Source organism: Rhinopithecus roxellana, chromosome 15 (assembly GCF_007565055.1).
Source record: "Rhinopithecus roxellana isolate Shanxi Qingling chromosome 15, ASM756505v1, whole genome shotgun sequence".
Classification (NCBI taxonomy): Eukaryota; Metazoa; Chordata; class Mammalia; order Primates; family Cercopithecidae; genus Rhinopithecus; species Rhinopithecus roxellana.
Genome location: NC_044563.1, coordinates 92,860,652 through 92,880,729, shown reverse-complemented (window position 1 = coordinate 92,880,729; position 20,078 = coordinate 92,860,652). Strand labels below are relative to the sequence as shown.

At 39.2% G+C, this 20,078-nt stretch overlaps 1 protein-coding gene across 9 annotated transcripts in view; it reads right to left on the bottom strand.

The window, feature by feature from the left end:
* Positions 1-2,067: 2,067 nt before the first annotated feature.
* The window catches only part of TEAD1 (TEA domain transcription factor 1), a 278,487-nt gene continuing 260,476 nt past the window's right edge, over positions 2,068-20,078 (bottom strand). For 7 of the 9 annotated variants that reach the window (XM_030918360.1, XM_030918359.1, XM_030918358.1 and 4 more), the window contains 2 exons: positions 15,545-15,697; positions 2,887-9,726 (listed from right to left, as the gene is read on the bottom strand). In XM_030918360.1, coding sequence (XP_030774220.1) covers positions 9,613-9,726; positions 15,545-15,697 — 267 coding nt within the window. In that variant the 3' untranslated portion in view covers positions 2,887-9,612. Of the gene's footprint in view, positions 9,727-15,544; positions 15,698-20,078 lie in introns of all 9 variants that reach the window. The other 2 variants (XM_030918362.1, XM_030918357.1) reach the window with 2 other exon arrangements.

The window sequence follows — 20,078 nt, the reverse complement described above, 5'->3', positions numbered from 1 at the left end:
ATTTTGGTGTTTTAATAGTATACATTTTTCATTCTTTCATTCTGTGCCTTTATATTTTAGTTAGTTCGTTATTAATAGCACAGGGCACAAATTAAAAACCTGAGCTTCTTGGAAACCTAAGCAGTGGGAAAATATTTGCTGAAAAGATGCAGTCAGGTAATCAGCAGCCTATCTGCTACTTGTGATAACCTACTTAAAATCAGGTGTATGGGGCGTTATGGCGCATCACACAGGACAAGGGAGGCTTTGAAGGCAATTTTACCCACTAACACCCCAGAGGCTTACACATTATTGGAATTTTACCAGTTGCTCACACTGATTACTTTATAACTATATGGCTTCCAATAAGTAGTAGCTATTTATATTAGTACCCGGAAGCAATACGGCAGGAAGAATTCAATAGTACCCTGGAACATATTAGTACCCGGAAGCAATACGGCAGGAAGAATTCAATAGTACCCTGGAACATATTAGCACCCAGAAGCAATACGGCAGGAATACGAGGGGTTTCCAGCAAAGTTGCTTGTTCCTTGATCATACCAGAACCTTCCTGTTTGCTCCTCTAGTCTCTTTACTCAATGATGTTGTTTTACCTAACGGGTCACTCTCTTTGCTGAACTCAAGGTGACTGGAATCCTAGGCACTAACAAAGGATGTTTTTGAGGTATTAAAGTACCCTGTTTTAGGGGAGGAGGTAGAAAGGTGTCATGAGCAGCTGCACCAGAACTGCAAGGAAGGAGGTGCTTTCACCTCTAAATTCTTGCCACTTACCAGCTTGTATGACCTTAACAAGGGCCTCTACCATCTCTAAGGCTTCAATTTCCTTATGGAAAAATTAGAAATGATTCCTCTTTTCAAGAGTATTTGGGTTAAAGAAAATGGTGAAGATGCTTGGCATAGGACTTCAACAAAATGCTAAATCATTTCCTTCCCTCTGCTCTGAGCAATTCACTGGACCATGGCATTCCTCTCAAATGGTGGCTTGCTGAAAATCATCCCTTTTCAAAGGGGCAGGCAAGTTATTTCTCTGTTCATGTTCCCCTCCAGAGCATGCTTCTTGGGATTTCAGGCAGGCTTTGCCTCAGACTTCAAGGAAATAAGGAGAAGCAAGACCCTCTGAGATCTAGTTCACATAAATGAAGGATCCCAAGGTACATTTGGGTCTCACTGTCAGAAGTCCAAGATAATCATTGTTTAAGAAAGTTCTTTGCCCCCAAGCCAGATTTCTCCTCTAGTCTTGAGCTGCTTCCACAGTGCAGTGAGCCAAGATGCAGGGGCCAAGAGTGCAGGCTGAACTATCAGAGTGACCTTCTTTAAGGCTCCATAACATACTAGTCATGACTTTTAATAAGCTATCCTTTCCTTTCTGGGCCTCAGTTTGGGGGAATGATGTCATTGGAACTATAGCGAGAATTTTAAAGTACAATGTATATATACATTGTACCAACACACTTGGCACAGAGCCCAGCATACAGTAAACACTTGGGGAATCCAAAGTTTTGTTAGGCACCCGTGCTGCATACCCTTGAATCATGAACCCCATGGTGATGCTGAGGACAGGGGTCGGGAGGAGTTACTGCTCAATGTGCAATCCAACTCCTGAGAATTTAAGTACTGTGTAGGAAAGAGCCATGCTGTACAGAGATGTACAGCCATCTCTGTACCCCATCCTCTGCTCTACCCCTCATTCCTGGCATGTGCCCAACAAGTTGGGTTAACAGCAACAAAAAACACTCAGTGGTTGGGCTGGTGTGCTGAGGCCCATGGGACTTGGCTTCTCAGGGTAAGTCTGGGATCCACAGACAAGCCATTCTGCAAAACTTATGTCAATTTTAATGAAGCACTAAAGAGTGAGATAGGCAGGGGGACTGATTGACTTGTGGGTATTTTTTAAGAAACCCTGTTAGATATAACACCTAAAGTTCCAATTATCAAGTTTGGTGGACACCTTCAAAAGGATGAAAGCTGCAACCTCCTTTACTCTGTCCTTCATATCATCACTCAAAATACATAAAGCACATTTCATTCCTAACAACATACACTCTGGCAGATAAAAAAGGTGACCCACACTTTCATTTTCTTTATTTTTCATTGATACCGTATGAATACAAAGTTTCTAGAAAGCTACAAAATGTCTACCACTTTATCAAGAAGGCATCAAAATGTGTCACTTTGCAAAGACATGAAAACACCTGCAGGAACTGACACAAAAATAGCATTTTTAGAGTGATGAAATAATTGCACTTAACTGTCATGGGTATTAAAGTTATCACACATATGTACCGCAAAAGCTAGAATACATTTTTTTTTTTTTTTACAAAGCACTTTATAAAAAAATTCTCTGCACACAAATCCTATAATTTTCATATAACTATCATACTAAAGATAAATTCACTTTAAAGCCAACACTTAGAACATTTTAAAACAAAAAGGTACCAGTACCTAAACACAGACGTTAACAAATACAAGAATACTGTACTGCCAAGAGGTTTAATCAAATGCCTTTTGAAAGTTTCTGCAAATAGGTTAAAAAAACATGTGTGAGAATTTGCCCATGCCCACCCCCATCTCTCCAATCTACCCATGAGGAACCCAGTTACCCGAAGGCAGGTTCCACAGCCCACTCCCAGCAGCAGTACAATATCAAAGGAACCACTGACCAGATGAAACGCTTACGTCACAAGCCCATTTTATACACGTGACACGAAGACACAGACCGTGAGAATCCCATTAAGTCACTTAGAATGTGAACAAACACACGTGGCAAAAACAGATTTACATAAAATTTAAGTGTATTATTAAAGAATTAAAGGCTATTCAGGTTTCTTTTTTAAATGTTACAAATTTTTTTTTTTTTGTCATTTTCAGGCACGTACTGTTTTTTACTTTTTTTTTTTTTTCTTGTCTGCAGTCATGAGCCTATTGAAAAAGGCCTACAGAAGTAAATCTTTCAAGGAGGTAATAGGGAGATGTATTTTTTTTTTAAGAAGTGCAGTTGATATCTAATTTACACAGTGAAACTAATGACAGAAAATGACTAATGAAAAAAAAAATCAGAGACTGGTTTCCAACTGATTGACACCTAGATCTGTCAGCCTCTCTTAGAGAAAGGGGAAGGAGAAAAAATCTCATCATGGAAGGCAGACAAGAGAGTCCACCTGACAGAGGTGGAATCTGATGGAATCTGACCCCATTTCATGATAAACGAGAGGAAACATAAATGCCATCTCAAATACTAAAGCGATGTAGTGTAGCATGAGTGACTCAATGCAAATTCACAGAGTAAAAGAAGTTACGGCTTAGGAAGTAGGACAATAAATACAAATATTTCATCTTATTTAACGGTGCATGACTTCAGTGAAACTACCCTTTGCAATGCAATAAATTTAAAACACAAACCTTCATTCTTAACAATATAAGCAATGACTTTAAGAGAGAAAACTACTGTCAAAGCACAGTAACAGTTGAAAAGAGAAGCAGGAAAACAAGCATTTGACTAATTTCTTCCACACTGTGGTACAGTGCTGGCAGGGAGGAGTTGAGAATTCCAGCAGCTAACTATAACTTAGGTTGAGTACATTTTCTTTTCGTTTGATAGTTTTTGTTTGTTTGCACAAATTTCTATAAATACTCACAACTTGGAGTGTATACGAATCACTCCTAAAATTTCAGAGCCCAGAGAGGATATTCTTAAAGACACCAGGTAGAGACACACAGAACATGTGTATGAAGAGTTTCGAGGCTAATTTTCAAAGATGTCTGATGTTATTTTTACATCTATATTAGCAAAGAAAAATCTTTTTTTCCTGGCTTCTTTTTGGCTGGTGTTTGGCCTTCTTGTCCTTTTCACTCATCTTTCTTACCTCTATCAGCTTTCCCAATTTCTACAAGGTTTGGATAAAAGCCAACAAGGACTTTAAAGAGTTGCCCCTTTGAGGGCTGGAACATGCTTTGAAAATGCCAAATTGTGAATGGTGCTCTTTGGAAGTTCCTTGTAGCACATTCATACACACTACTTGGAGTCAACATGTTTGCCCTAAGAAGAACACTTCAATTGTAACGACCCTAACTCACTTTTGTTTTGTTCTGCACTGTCGTCTCAGTTTGAGGCTTCCAACTTTCAAAATGGTATCATTGTGTAAACCAGATAAGTGCGCACTGTCATTTGAATGGAAAAGAAAGTCTCCACAGAGACTGAACACGAACACAAGGAGGAGGAGAAAGCTGTAATATCTGTCCACCGGCCAAGATTCTGTCGTTTGTGTGGAAGTCCCCTCATCCGGACGCAGGGCTGGGTGACGAGGTGAAATGACACACTGGGTCATCGGCACACACAAACACAATAGTTTCTGGGGTCCTTCCGCTGCAGTGTGCTATGGATGTTGGAAGGCCCCTACTGGCAGACAGACTAGCAGCAGGCGGGGACCACGTCGTGCTCTTGTGAACAGAGGCCTGTGGTTGGTTACTCATCCCGGTAAACCAAAGGCATTATGGTGATCTCAAAATATTTTTGGTCTCTCTACAAATTATCGTTATTATGGCAGCACTTTTCTAAGCTGGAATCTCAAACCAAAGGCACTTTCATGCTAGAGTGCAGAAGATTCACAAATAGCTAAGTATTTGGTCATGAATTTAAAAGGCAACATTAAAAAGTACAATTTGCTTTTCATAGTAAACTATGAAGTTGCAACCTTTTGTTTTGGTATATACATTTGAGAGTGTGGTGAAAGAACTGACTTGTGTCCAGTTTCAGATTTTAGACCAACTAGTCAGTTTCCTATAGAACTGGAGAAAAAAATGGGCTTACAAAACAAAAATGAAGACAATTTTTGCTTGTTTTGTTTCCGATATTGGGCCAATTAGTAAAAATGAACATTAGGAATCGGTGTAAGAAAAGGCTGGCGGCATGACTAAGGTATTACTAAGGCACTGCTTACGGGAACGCTTTGGCAGCTCTGAATTGAAAACTTCCTACAAAAGTAACAGTAGTAAGAGAAATGCTTCCAGCTTACAAAAGGGCTCACAGTTTCGAGGCAGCCTTTTGCACTGCATACCCTACATGCAACATCTTAAAGATTTAAGGCTTTTCAGAAATGCCATGTGCAGGGCTTTGCCACAGAAACACCAACATAAAGAAATAAGCAATGCAGACATATCCTCCTGTCACAGGTGTGAACACCGACAAACAGAATTAGTTCTACCCTTCGTTAGTTCAGGTATAGTGTACCAGAGCATATACAAAATTATACAAATCAATATGTACCTGGTTTGTAAAATTGACTGTCATCTCATATGATTTAAATAATTTATAGTTGCACAAAAACAACTGCTAAAGCCACCACAGTACTGAAACCTTAAGAAGACCTGGGTTTAAAAGTCATTCGGGGACTTTTGACACCAAGTACTTGGAACGGGGGCTGTTTTTCGGCTGGTCTGAGTGCAGGACTTTGCTGCTAGGATGCTTACCAAATAGAAATTTGACTCAGAGCCTGTGGCTGGGGAATTGTTCTCAGGAAGTAAAAGGGCTCACCAGCTCTCCTACCTGCTTGTGGATGCCTCAGATAGCAACGGTCAGACAGGACACTTGAGTGTGGGAAGCAGCATCCTGTGAGGCTGTGCTCTGGCACAGGGAGAGCCTCAATCTCCCCGTCTCTTCTAAGCTGACCTGTCCACACATTCTGAGGGATTGTTTAAGCTTAGAGCAGCAAAGAAAAGCAGCCGCCCCCAGGAGAGGCCAAGGATCAAACTGGCAGGAACCCTAGACAAGTCTCACCCTTTTTCTGTCACTAACCAGCTGGGTGACTCTAAACATGTCACCTCCCCTCTGGGCCTCAACTTTCTCATTGACAAAATGAAGGAGAGTAGACTGTGCTTTCAGCTCAAGAGAGAAAATTTCTCTAAGCCCTCTTCTGGGAACAATCCCTCCATCCTCCATCTCTAGAGGTGAAATGTTCCAGTGGTTTCAATAAATTTACAAAACAGCATTGATTGTAAGGCAGAAACTAGAAGAAGCCCAGAGGAAATATGCTGAAATAAGTAAAGGTTTGATAATGAGATCCATGAGAAATAATGAAAATTGCTGAGACCTTTTTTTTTTTTTTTAACCCCAGTAAACTAACGATGAAGGTCAAATCAGAAACACTCTTTAAACAGGTGTGAGGTGATTAAAGGGATGATGGTGACCAGCTGTCCCCAACTTCCCCAGTGCTGAGTGAAAGAATACTTGTAGCGAGAGAAATTGTTGTGAAACAAAAGTTTTGAAACAGAAAGAAATATGGACACAATGTCACTTAATAGTCCTACCTGCCTCTTGCAAGGCTCTAGGAGAGATGCTTTCACGGGGTAAAATGGAAGGGAAAACAATTTCAAATGTGGTCATTGTGACCTGTAACATCTTAGGCAACAGGTCTTGACTGGGGATCATTTTGTACCTGATGAGATATTTGGCAATGTCTGAAGACATGCTGGGTGGGGAAGAGGTGTTAGTGGTACTACTGGGTAAAGACCAGGGATATTAGTAAATCTCCTACAGTGCAAAGGACAGCTCTGCAGAACAAAGAATTACCGAGTCCAAAATGTCAATGGTGTCAAGGTTGAGAAACCCTAGTCTCAGGTAGCTTGGGCATTCTGAGGTTCTAGGACATGTGTGAAGAAGTCCTTGTTTTATTCTCAGCCTCTCTCTGTGATGGAAATGAACGCCCACAGACCAGAGCCCCATTCTGCAGCTCCTCCCTGTTTAGGCAGTGGAAAACTGGCCTCTAAACTCTGCAGTGAAAGAAAGCACAAGATGGCCATGAAGCAAGCCTGGCACCAGAGGGTCTCGAGGGGATAGAGCATCTGGAAGAGAAGTGAGACAGGGCTCTGCGAAGGCTTCTTTAGTATGCTTTAGAAAGCTTTTATAAACAAAGGGAGACTGCCATACAGAATGAAGGACAAAAGACAGACTCAGATTAGATGTTGTGATGCCAATCTCACCCAAAGGTTTAATCTGAGAGAGACAAAGAGAAGCCCACTGGGGTGACTGGACCAGTGGTTAAGATAGGGAAAACATCTGTTCTGGAGAAGGCTTTAGAAGAACAAGACAGGAAGTAAACTTTTAAAAATCTTTAGAAATGTTGTAAGAGCAAGGAGTAAACGTCAAGGTCAACCATAGAAACCCAGAAAACTCAACTGCAAGGGCATTCTGAGCAAGAGGATGCAGGTGGTGAAGCACCCGGGGGCCCCGCTGACCCTGTTAGGTCAGCAGACTGGGCTGTGTTCGTCTCTGCGCCAAGAGAGTTGTCCTCTAGCTGGTCTTCCTGGGTCCCAGTATTTTTGTGCTTTGGAAAGTAAATCCCAAGAGCCCTCCTGGCTGCAATGAAAAGTCCCATTCCTGGGTAGAATATGAAACAGATATCTCTCCCACTGAAGTTCTAGGATAGGTTGGCTTTTAGCCATTTGTGCTCGCCTGGTCATAATACTCCTGGTCCTGGGAGAGGATGGGGCTTCCCTTAAGGAAAGATGCAGGAAATAAGAGCAAAAGAAACATCCCCAAGAGGGGTGTTCAACAGAAGTCATTGTAAATGTGGCCACCGTGAAAGGGGACACCTGGCACAATCCTTCACAAGCCAGCCTGGAATCAGGGAACCAACAGTAGTCTCTTTATGAAGGGCAGAGTAGCACTGTCCAACTGGTTTCTAGAAGGAATGGGCATTCCAAATGGAGACAGTTTTGCACTTTCTCCTCTTGTCTTCCCAATGACCAGAGATGCATTTGGGAGATGTCAGTGTTTTACTGTCTCCCACAAGCCAGCCACACCCTCATGTTTGGAACCACGAGATGCTGACTGATGTATTAATACAAGCAGGGTCAAAGCAGGTGTTGAGACAGGGAAGGGGGTAAGTTAATTGGATGTGGTAGAACTAAGTTTATTTTCTAGCTTGGTGGAAAAATCTTGACAAATTTTACAAGTTAAAAAACTTGTTTCATGTTCTATTGTGTGCACATGTTCCCACCACTTATAAAAGCATATTTCTTTGGGAAGGTGGAGGAGTACTCCCTGTTCTCTCCCAGTGAAACACTTATGGGAAATAACTCAAAACATCTGGCCACATCAAACCAACTCTGCCTAGGCAATGCTCTGGAATTCTTAGACCGGAAAGTTGAATCTCTCCTGGCAAGAGAATCTCCTAAATGAGCCTATTTGAAAAGGTCAGAGATGGGTAGCTGGGCCTCTTAAACCTAAGCCAAACAAGAACTGTAACTTGCTGAGAGAGGCTAAGGAAATGGATGTGCTTCGAGAGGATGTATCTAAGTCTACAGACACATTAAGATAAACATATGTATCAGCACCTAGCAAACTGAATGACACTAAACAAGTGTTCACTAAATGTGTTGAGTAACTCTATATGTGCATTTGTGTTTATGTATACACATACATACACATATAGCTCTAGTTATAGCAGGTTAATATGCATATTGGGTCATTAGAAATAAAGAATGTATCCACAGGCTGGTGAGGATGCTTACAATTTTCTGGGGAGCACAGACGCTACAACTGACGAGCCTTTTACTTGTCTGTTTGATGAAATTTTCTCCCAGCCACAGGATTCTGTATACTTTGCATCTCACAGTGCAGTATTCAGTATTCACGCCAATTTAAAAATTTTGTTATTAAAATTCAGTGGTTCAAATATTTACTCATCTTAATAAAAAATTTGGTTGTCCATATAAAATATAACTGCACAAACAAGACTATAAACATTGTAAGTTTAGATTTTTTCAGTATGTATCTACTTATTGCAAAAAGAGCCATCTTTTCTTTCTCATTAAATAATCATCGCATTAGTACAATACAATTTTATATTTTTTAAATATACTATATATGTTAAGGATAAGGGGTGAAGTTTTCTTCCTTTGTAATACCTGTTCAAGAGTTTAATGGATTAGGAGATTAGTGTTAACCTTGAGGAAAAAAGTACAAATTTGTCTCATTAGGACACTTCTACCAAGCATTTCTTAAGGCTATAGTTTAACATTTGGTTTCAAAAAGAAAAAAAAGGTTTCATTTAAAAAATAATTTAGTGAATTACATTCTTTCATAACTTCCACCCTAATTAGTTACAAAGATAAGTCTAAAGATTCTTAGTTTTGTGTACTAATTTACATTTATATTTAAAGATTAATTTTACTTGTATCTTAAAACAAGAATTTTATGTTGGAAAAAAGAGAACTAAATACATTTGTATAAAGGCTGTAAATGTCCCATGGCAAATGCTCTGTCTCAATATTTTCTACCACAATTAGAAACAGGGCTCTGCAGAGAAAGACTTGGGTTGTTCAGGTTCACCTTTCCCGAGGAATTGTGGGCTGCACATCTGAAGAACATATAGAAACAACTCAATTTCTCTTTTTACAACTGTACCAGAACTTCACAGCTACAATGATAGTATGAACACATGAAAAAATGACTTCACTCAAACAAGATTTAGAAAAGTCGGGGTGACCTCGGGGCCAGGGCACCACCCTGTGTGGTGAGGTTTACAGTCAGTCGTTCGATAATGGAGAGAGAGTGTGTGTGTGTACATATGTGTGTGTGTATATACAGATATCTATATATATAAATAACCATGTTCAGTCCTTTACAAGCCTGTAAATATGATGTTGTGCTCCGTGTTCACTATTTGAAACTTCAAACACACAGGCCATGCAGAGGAGAGTTTCTTGTGTATCCCTGTTTGTTACCACCTGTTAAAATAAAAAAAGGTATGTAAGTGTAATACTACACGGATGAAAACATATTCCATCTGTATGGACTATGGATGACTATGACTTAATTGGAGAAGAACGAGTCTTAAGTCCAACAGAGATTTGCTCAGCCTCGCTCTGTGTCCTCTAACACAAATTGTATTATTTTTTATTTGAATTTTTAAATTGACAAGTAATAATTCCAGTCCCTACTTAAAAGAATAAAGTCTTGCAGTACATGTATTTATGGGCTACAATGTGATGATAGATGTATATACATTACAGAATGATTACATCAGGTTAACTGACATACCAAGCACTTCATATACTTCTTTGTGATGAGAACATTTAAAATCTACTTTTTCCCATCCTAGTCTTAAACTTGCGCTAAATCTTGTTTCACAATAGCCAGTAACAGACAGAAACTGCAGGAGTGCCTCCCGCACCACCATATTAACTAGCAGTGCCTGGACCCAGCAAAGTATCTGCTGAATCAAGGAACAGTGGGATAGGGAGAATCCTGTGGAATGACATTCTTTCCATGGACACGGGCTTTATCTCTCAAAATGTATTGTGAAATACTCGCGTTTCCCCTCGAGTCTCCTGAATCCCTCTAATTCTCCTTCAGATTTTGAGTTCTCCAGCCCAAATCATTGCAGCTTCCTCCACACCAGACAGACCCTGACTCCTTCCTGTCCTCACTCTGGTCTCAATTCCCCATGCTATTCTCAGAAGGAACTTTCTAAGAGCAAATCTAATCAAGCACAAACAACACCAAACGCTTCAGTGACTCTGTTACTTTTGTACTTGATTACACCAAAGCATTGTTTGAATGAAAACATTCTGAACTTGAGAGCCTCATCCAGTTTGTCATAGGCCTAATTTCCCTCTAAGTATCAGGCTGCTTCCCCTGTTTAGTTTCCCTTGCCCTTAAGGCATCCTTGCTTCCTCCAGTCCCGACCTAAAGAATGAAGTCTTGCAGTACATCTCATTTTCCCATCACAGCATGCTATACAGTTGGTAAATGCATATAGGTGTGAACAATTTTTTTTCTAATGTTCATCTCATCCAGTGGAATATAAGTTTCTAAGGAACAGGGGCCCTGTTTCCCAGCAACTAGTTTGAAGACATGGCACACAACAGTCATTTAATAAATATCTGCTGGGCTGGGCGCGGTGGCTCACGCCTGTAATCCCAGCCCTTTGGGAGCCTGAGGTGGGTGGATCACGAGGTCAGGAGTTCGAGACCCACCTGGCCAACACAGTGAAACCCCATCTCTACTGAAAATATAAAAATTGACTGGGCACAGTGCTGGGAGCCTGTAATCCCAGCTACTCAGGAGGGTGAGGCAGGAGAATCACTTGAGTCCGGGAGGCAGAGGTTGCAGTGAGCCGAGATTGCACCACTGCACTTTAGCCTGGGCAACAGAGCAAGACTCTACCTCAAAAATAAATGAGTAAATAAATAATTGATGAATGAATGAAAATTCACATCAGAATAGCCAACAAATATTGAGTGCTTACTATCCATCTACTCAGTATCAAATGCTTTACACAGATTGTCTCATACGATATTATAATACCTCTACGAGTAGGTGCTCTTTGACAGGGAAGGAGCTAAGAGGTTTGTTTGGTCATGGTTGCATATTCACCATGCAGATAGTTCTCAATTGTTTCTTCCTCAGGAAGCCTTACTCAGCTTCCTCCTGAACTAGGTCAAATTCTCCTGTTCTACAAATGCCCCGTGTCCCTCTGCCAGGTAGCAAGAGCTACAGTTTTCATTTATTTTGTGATGACCTGATGCATGCCTGCCTCCTGCATCAGACCCCAGGATGGCAGCCCACCTGCCTAATTCACCACAGCACCCCAGCCCTGGCACCTAAGTATGCACCCATGGGATACCCCTATTCTTAGCAATCAGAAAGATGTCTGCTTATCCATCGAGGCAACATCCCTGAGAATCCCTACCTCATCACTCTGCACTTGAGAGGTACCTGTTTTACGAGTACACCACAGCCATCATTTCCTTGCAATGGTTTATTTACCTGCCTCTTTCGTCCTGAAGCACCATGAATTACTATATGACAAGTACTGGGTTGTATTTGCATTGTATCCCAGAAGGCGGTACCATCTGTCATAGCTTAGCTGAATTAAAATATTTCAATGATAACCTTTGAGGTAGAAAGTGCAGACTTGAGTGTTCTGTTTATACATGAAGGTGAAACTGATGTCTGAAGATTAAGTGACCAAGGCCATAAAGTCTTAAACTCAAGTCTTTTCATTTCATGACCATAAGATACCTTGCAAAGTCTTTTCTATCCATTCAAGTCTTAATTTATTTCTATCACTGGCTCTGTGACCTTGGGGTGGCCTGACATTCTTCATCCATAAAATGAGAATAAAAATGACCTCATAGTCTGAAAGTGAGATTTACATAACATTTACAAAGGGTCTAGCACAGCACCTGGCACTTCTACAATCTATGTAAACTTCTTGCAAGCTTTCTATAAAAGAATACAGTTGGTCCTTCCTATCTGCGATTCCACACTTGCAGATCCAATCAGTATCAGACTGAAAACACTTGGGAAGGAAAAAAGACATAATAAAGATAACGTAACAATAAAAAGAATAAAAATTTTAGATAAAACAACTATTTATATAGCATTTACATTGTATTTGGTATTATAAGTAATCTAGAGATGATTTAAAGTATAAGAGATGATTTGTATAAGTTATCTGCAAATACTATGTCATTTTATATAAGGTACAATTTCTCCTGTTCATCAATTAGATTATTTTATTTTCATAATCCAAGAGCGCTGGCTTAATTTCAGTTTTTCTACAACTAAACTATTATCTAACATATATTTATTGATAGCTATTAATTCTCCATATTAAAGGAATTTATTTAGTTGCTTAATGACACATTTTGAAATTAACCTGCTAAGTTATCTGGATGGCTGTATTGGTTGAAGTCATATGTTCCAAGAGAGCATTAATGATATATAGTGACGAGTTGTTTAACAATGAGGACACTTTCTAATGTGTAATCAGGTGGTTTTGTCATGCGAACCAACAGCATAGAGTGTACCTACTCAGACCTAGATAGTACAGCCTACTACACACCTAGGCTATATGGTATAGCCTATTGCTCCTAGGTTACAAATCTGTATAGCATGTTACTGTACTGATTACTGTAGGCTATTACAACACAATGGTAAGTATTTTTGTATCTAAACATACCTACACATAAAGTACAGAAAAATATGGTACAAAAGGTAAAAAGTAGTTCACCTATATAGGGCATTTACCACGAATGGAGCTTACAGGCCTGAAATTTGCTCTAGGCGAGTCAGTAAGTGATGAGTGAATGAGAAGGCCTAGGGCATTACTGTACACTACTGTAAACGTTTGTACTGTACACTTAGGGCTAAGCTAAATTTATTTTTTAAAATAATTGTGCTATATTATATAATAGCTGCATCATCACTAGGTGACAGGAATTTTTTAGCTCCATTATAATCTTATGGGAGCACTATCATACATGCAGTCTGTTCTTCACGCTGCTATGCAGTGCACAACTGTAGTCAGGTTCTATGGGTAACAGGGGCTTTAACACTTTTCCAGGCCACATTTATCTTAGCTGTGCTCTCTGAGGTAGAGTTTTAGGGACTGAGGACATGCATCCTTAGCATGCATAAACAGAATCAGAAGTGATTTTTAATAAACAGTTAAGACTCCCCCCAAGAGAGGCAGGGAAGCCATTCACTCAGGGTTTTGGTTAATTCCTGAGGCTACCTGAGATCCTCAACATATGCCACACTCACCTTCTACTCATCTGACTGCTAAAGTGATGCATCTATTTTTAGATAGCAACAGGGAGCACCTATATGGCAAGCACCTACTACCTGCCAGACTTGCAAACCTTGAACTGCTCTATTTTCACCAAAGGGCCATTTTCACCAAAGGAATACTGATCAATGTTATTGAAGAGCATGTATTCCAAACTTCCCCTGAGTGCTGGCTTCTACGTTTTAGAGGGACATGGGCACATCTGAGAATCCATTAAGATTCTCTTCTTGATACAAACAAAAATTATATACAAAATTATCTGTTTGGTAGTTGTATGCCAATCATGTGTCTCTGAACTCTGAGAGTCCTTGCGGCTCATTTCCCAATCCCTTACAGCAATGGGTCTCTACCTGGTTGCACACTACAACTACATGCAGAGCTTTAAAAATAAACAAAAACCAGGATGCTGGGCCCCATCTCCAGGGATTCATTTTATTCATCTGGGGTGGGGCCTAGGCCTTAGATGTTTTAAAGCTTCCTGGATGAATCTAATATGCACAGGGTTTTTTATTTTTAAATGTTACTTACTTTTTGTTTTTTTTAACAATGGTGTATAGAAGCTGGCTCCTACTGGCTCATAAAAGTTATTGTTAAATATTAAGAAATCTGATGAGTTGAATAGCTATCAGGAACTTCAAATTGCCCATGGAGAGCATATTTACACCACAGAAATAGGCAAAAGGTATAAACTAGGGTTTTGGGAAATTGGGAAAGAGCCTTTAAAAAAAAAAGAACACTGCTGATTGAAAGCCACTGTCCCAATGGAACCAAAAACACCAAGTAAAGAATTCCTGCTCTATGTATTCTTCTTAATCCTAGTAACAAAAAGGAATAAAGTAGGCTTTCAGAGGAGTATCTGGTCACAGTATAGCCTTGTTGCCCCTCTTTTGCTAAGATTGTTTCCATCAAGTTTTGTTTTGGCATTTTCTCTTTAATCAAGTAATGTTATTTTTTTAAGTGAGTCTTATGAAACCCATTACTGAATATTTTCTGTTTTGCGCATGACACTGTTCCTAATAACTTCCGAAGTCCCCAAATAAAGCTCCCAGAAGAAATTTGTTTTAAAGTTAAGTATTAGGGGAAAACACAGAACCATCCAGGGGCACTGGTGAGTTTTCCCATTATGGACCTTGAGCACTATTTTCCCTTTCCTTTAGCTGCCCATTAAGTTTGTTTCGTCTGTTTTGAGATGGGGTGTCACTATGTCACCCAGGCTGGTCTCGAACTCCTGGGCTCGGGGGATCCTCCCACCTTGGCCACCCAAAGTGTTGAGATTAGAGGCATAAGCCACTGCACTCAGCCTAGCCAGACTTTTTAGCCTATGAAGAACATTTTCCTCCTCCTGGTCATTGATTCCATGCATTCTATTCTAATCTATATTTCTTCTGGTACTGAGAGCTTATATTTTCTTGCCTTAATGCATGTAACTTCTTAGAAGGCCTTGGAAGTCCATCATGGAATGTGTCAAGGTATGTCTGAGGTACAAACCTACCAACTCAGCTTTTGCCTGATTTGCATACCATGTTGCTGTTGAGACTAAAACTTGGCTAACGTTGAAATTACCTGTGGAACTTAAAAAAATACACATGCCTGGGTCCCATTCTCAGAGATGCTGATTTAATTGATCTACGATACAGCCTGAGTATCTGGATTTTTAAAAGTTCTCTAGGCCTTTCTACTCTGCAGCCAGAGATAAAAACACATCACTTTTTATTACCCAACTGAATTCCAGTTCTGTGAACCTCAGAAACCCCAGCCACACAAAACCCCTTCTCTTCTACAGACTCAAGCCCAAGTTTTCCCTATGGATGCTGCAAATTCAACTGCTGACTGACCACCAGGAGCCCAATCCAACAGCCTGGTCAGTTCCCTCAGCACAGGCCCAGCACCTCGCAGGACCACCTTCCTCACTTCTGTCAAGCCTCATGGCAGTATCTGCCCACACAGGAAAGAGACAAAACCATTACCAATAAAATTGTGAAGTTTTCCAAAACACTGTTCATCATATATTTCTCTGGTAAGTGTTTGAGCTTGTGGATGAAGTTGATCATATATTCACACATTGGGGAGCGGTTTATTCGGTATACGAATCGGCCATTCTCAAACCTTGCATACTCCGTCTGTGAGGAAAAAAGGATTTGAGTATTTTTACACTTTTGACTTCAAAACACATGAAACAGATATTACTGCCTATAAAAAAGCCTTTTTTTCATATGAATCATCTTCTATATGCTATACTACTTACGTAATTTACTTAATTAAAAAGAAAACTATCTCCAAATTTATTGCTATACATAGAATCCATTATTTTTGTGAAAGTTAAAAAAAAAATTAGTTGGAAAGATGATAGCTTTAAGAAGAGTTGATAGATCCTTTTAGCAAAGGTCGGAAAAAAATATAACTGCCTAATTATGATGCTTTACCTGGAGGACATCTGTAAAAGCAGGCCCCAGCTAGTTACAATTCTTCAAAGAAAATCTCTCTTTATTGTGATAAAGCTTCACAGGTTAACAACCAATACAGCTAATCTCTCTACTTTAGAAAAAACTGATTATTTCTCACGGATCATGAGCCCCTGAATGTCAGCTGTTTATGAAAGGAAGAAATTAAGAAAATACTAGTACATATGCTGTTTCAAGAACTCAGAAATAAGAAACAAGGTTTCCTAGATAACCTTGGATCAAAAGGAATTAAGAAAATTACAAACTAAAGAGCAATGAAAAGGGAGATATTTTACATCAAAACGTATCAGCCACGATGAAGCTGCACTTGAAGGAAACTTAATGAAGCAGTCTCGTATGTCTTCATCATTAAAGATAAAAATTTACAGAATAAAATACACATCCTTAAAAAATAAAAAATAAAAAACCCAAACCACAAAGAAATCAAAGGAAGCTAGGAAAAGGAAATTAATATAAGATAAAAGCTCAAATCAATGAAATAGAAATGTAAAATGTAGACAGAATTAAAAACTGGTCCTTTAGACAGACAAAATAAACTCTTCACATAAGTAAAAAGGAGAAAAAAGAAAAGTGGCAAAACCACAATTATAGTAAAAATTACAAGATACATAAAAGATTATTTCACATAACCCTAAAGCAGATACACACACACACACACACACACACACACACACACACACACACACACACACGGGGAAGCAAAGAAAACCCAGCAGATAGAGATGCTTTCCCAGAAAAATATAACTTGCTAACACTGAATCAAAAAGAACGGGAAATTGTCAATAAATAGATCAGTCATCAGCTAAACTCATATGAAAACTAATGAGTTTAGCTATTTACCATTGAAAAAAGGGGAAGCCACAATGGATATAAAATTTCAATTAGGAGAAATAAGCTCAAAAGATCTACTGTACAACATGGTGACTATAGTTAATACCAAAAATTTATTCTCAAAATTTTATTCTCAAAAATTGCTAAGAGAAGATTTAAGTGCTCTCACCACAAAAATTGGTAAGCTATGTGAGGTAATATATATGTTAATTCGCTCGATTCAACCATTCTACTGTGTATACATATTTCAAAACATCATGTTATACACCATAAATGTATAAAATTTTTATCTATCAATTAAAAATAAATAATTAAAAGTAGATGCTAAAAAACATATGAAGACCAAACAGTTTCAGGCCTAAGTTTTATGTAATCTTAAAAGAATAGTTATTTCCAGTGTTATTCTTTTTATGAAACTAGTGTACATTCAAGACTGAAATTTGGCAAAGAGGTTATTGAAAAAAGTATGTAACTGGGTATTGGCAGCTCACACCTTTAATCCTAGCACTTTGGTAGGCTAAGGTAGGCAGATCGCTTGAGCCCAGGAGTTTGAGACCAGCAAAACCACATTTCTACAAAACAGTACAAAAAATTAGCCAGGCATGGTGGCATACACCTGTAGTTCCAGCTACTCAGGAGGCTGAGATGGGAGGATTGCTCGAGACCAGTGAGGCTGAGGCTGCAGTGAGCCAAGATCATGCCACTGCACTCCAGTGTGGGTGACAGAGTGAGACCCCATCTCAAAAAAAAAAGAAAAAATGAAAAAAGTATAGACGAATATTACTTATGAAATGTAATGTGAAAATTCTGTGTAAAATACCAGCAAATAGAATCCAACCATACATCCAAAGTAGGACTGTTTCAGGAATGCTGTGGTGTTTCATACACATTGAGGAAATGTATTAACTTGTTATGTCAACAACTTGGAAGAAAAATCATATAGCAACAGTTGCTGAAAAGCATCTGATAATGTATTGCAGCTGTAACTAATAAAAAAATCCTAAGTAAAACAGGAATAGAAAGAAAACATTTAAATTAGTAATAAATACCATTAATAAAAGCCTACAGTAAATATAATCCTAAAGGGCAAAACACCAAAACTTTTTCAACTAACATCAGCTAACTATACAAAGGTACCCCAGGAATCTGGGGGGAAAACTAAAGTTAAGTATGAGAATTTACTAAGATGGCCATATTGAAGACAGAGATGCAAAACCAAGAGCTTTTGTCTATTCTATTAATTCAAATCTAGAAATAGCAAATTACAACATATTATAGAATATTTAGAAATATATTTAACAAGAAAGAGACAAATCTGTATGATGAAAATGATAAAATCTTATTGAAATATATAAAATGAAATGAGAATGCAAATAGGTTCTTGATTGGAAAGATTTAGTATCAAATTCTCCCAAAAGAACATCTAAATCTGATGCAATTACAATTAGATTGCTCAAACAAGTTTTTCTTCTTTATATGTTTAAGTGATTGAATTAATTGGAAGAATAAATGTTGGTTACTAGCTTAGAAAATATATGAAAAAGAAGAACAGTGAGACTGACTTGCCTCATCAAATCTCAGAATATACTATAAAGCCACTGTAATCAAATCAACATGGTACTTGGATACGTAGAGACAAATAGTGGGTGGAATAGAACAGTGGGACTCCAGGAACAGCTCTCAGAATATATGGTAATTTAAAGGGGGCAGATCTGTTTAACTGGAAAAGAATGAATCATTTCATAAGTGGTTTTGATACAAATGCCTATTTGGAAGAAAATGTAAGTGGACTACTACTTCACACCAAATGCAGACATACATTCTAAATAGGTAAAAGGCCTAAGTGTAAAACCCCACCTACCACACACACCACCTTCTCCATAAAAATTCCTGTGATTTTATCCGTCAAAAGCAATATTTCCCTGCTCCCTGAATTTGCAAAGAGCTTTGGATGTATCACCTAAGGACACCAGTAATTTGACATTTGGGAAACTGAGTAAGCTGTCTGGTTCATCTTTTCTCAAATGCACCTGTCCAGGCAGGGAATTCCAACTACAGAGAACATCCCCGACAACTTAGCTATTGACTAACATTGCCTAACACACATCTTCCACACTCCCAATCACCCACAGGTAATTTTGCTTCCTCCTTCTTAGAGGAGAGGAGGTCATCCGGTTCCAGGTGTCCCAGCCATGTTTCATGATACAGCCACCTTCTCACCTCCTGGGCTTTCCAGACATTATGTTGAGCCAATTCCCCTCCTCCCGACTCATTTTTGTCCTCTGCTCTTCTGTTTATGTCTCCCTCTACTTATCCTAGGGCTGGTGGCTGCTCCCCAAATTTAATCCTCATTCCTGTGCCTTTTCTGTTCCCTCTCTGCAGCTAGGTCTCCATTCCTAATCCTTAATGCTCAGGATTCCCAATTTGTATTTCCAGTCTTTACCTGTCATCCAAGTTCTAGCCTTGCATCTATAATCATTACCTATGCCCTCTTGAACACCTTATTTCCTTATCTCTACTAGTGGCAGTACCATCCTTCCAAGCATAAAATGTGAGTGTGACTTTTGACTCTTACTCCTCATTAATATCCAGTTCGTTTCTAAGTTCCATTCAAAACATCTTACTGGATTCCCACTGCCACCACTGTGGGAAAGCTCATGACCCCTAAGCTTAAATTGTCCATCTAATAGATGTTAACTCCCCTGGATCCTCTTCTGCCAGCATAACCTTTCCTCCACCACATTCTCATAAGGCCTGTCCAGTGCTCAGGGGATTTGTGCTATTGCTATGAGGGCCTGCAGCATCCCAAATCCTCATTGCTTAGCCCAGGGTCTTAAGAAATAAACTCTTCTCCCTCTCTCCCTCCTCAGCACAAAGTCTTTGTACAGCTAAGGTGGACTCTTGAACCTGAAAGGTCCAGGGCCACTGGCTTACCTGAGCATGGATCAATTAATTGGGTGATGGGTAGAAGACACTAAGAAACACAACCTTTAAGGAATGCCAACAACAAACATTATTCAACAGAGCAACTCACCCTGATCAAACAAATATACATCTTTTTAAAGGGAGGAAGGTATGAAACATAAAAGTCGTAAAAAGATATTGGATCCTAATATATAATAAACTCTATCTAAAACAATTAAAAGCAAAGGCAGTGGAAATGGCAAAAGCAACAATATCCAACTCAAGGTGTCATGGTTTCAGAGGG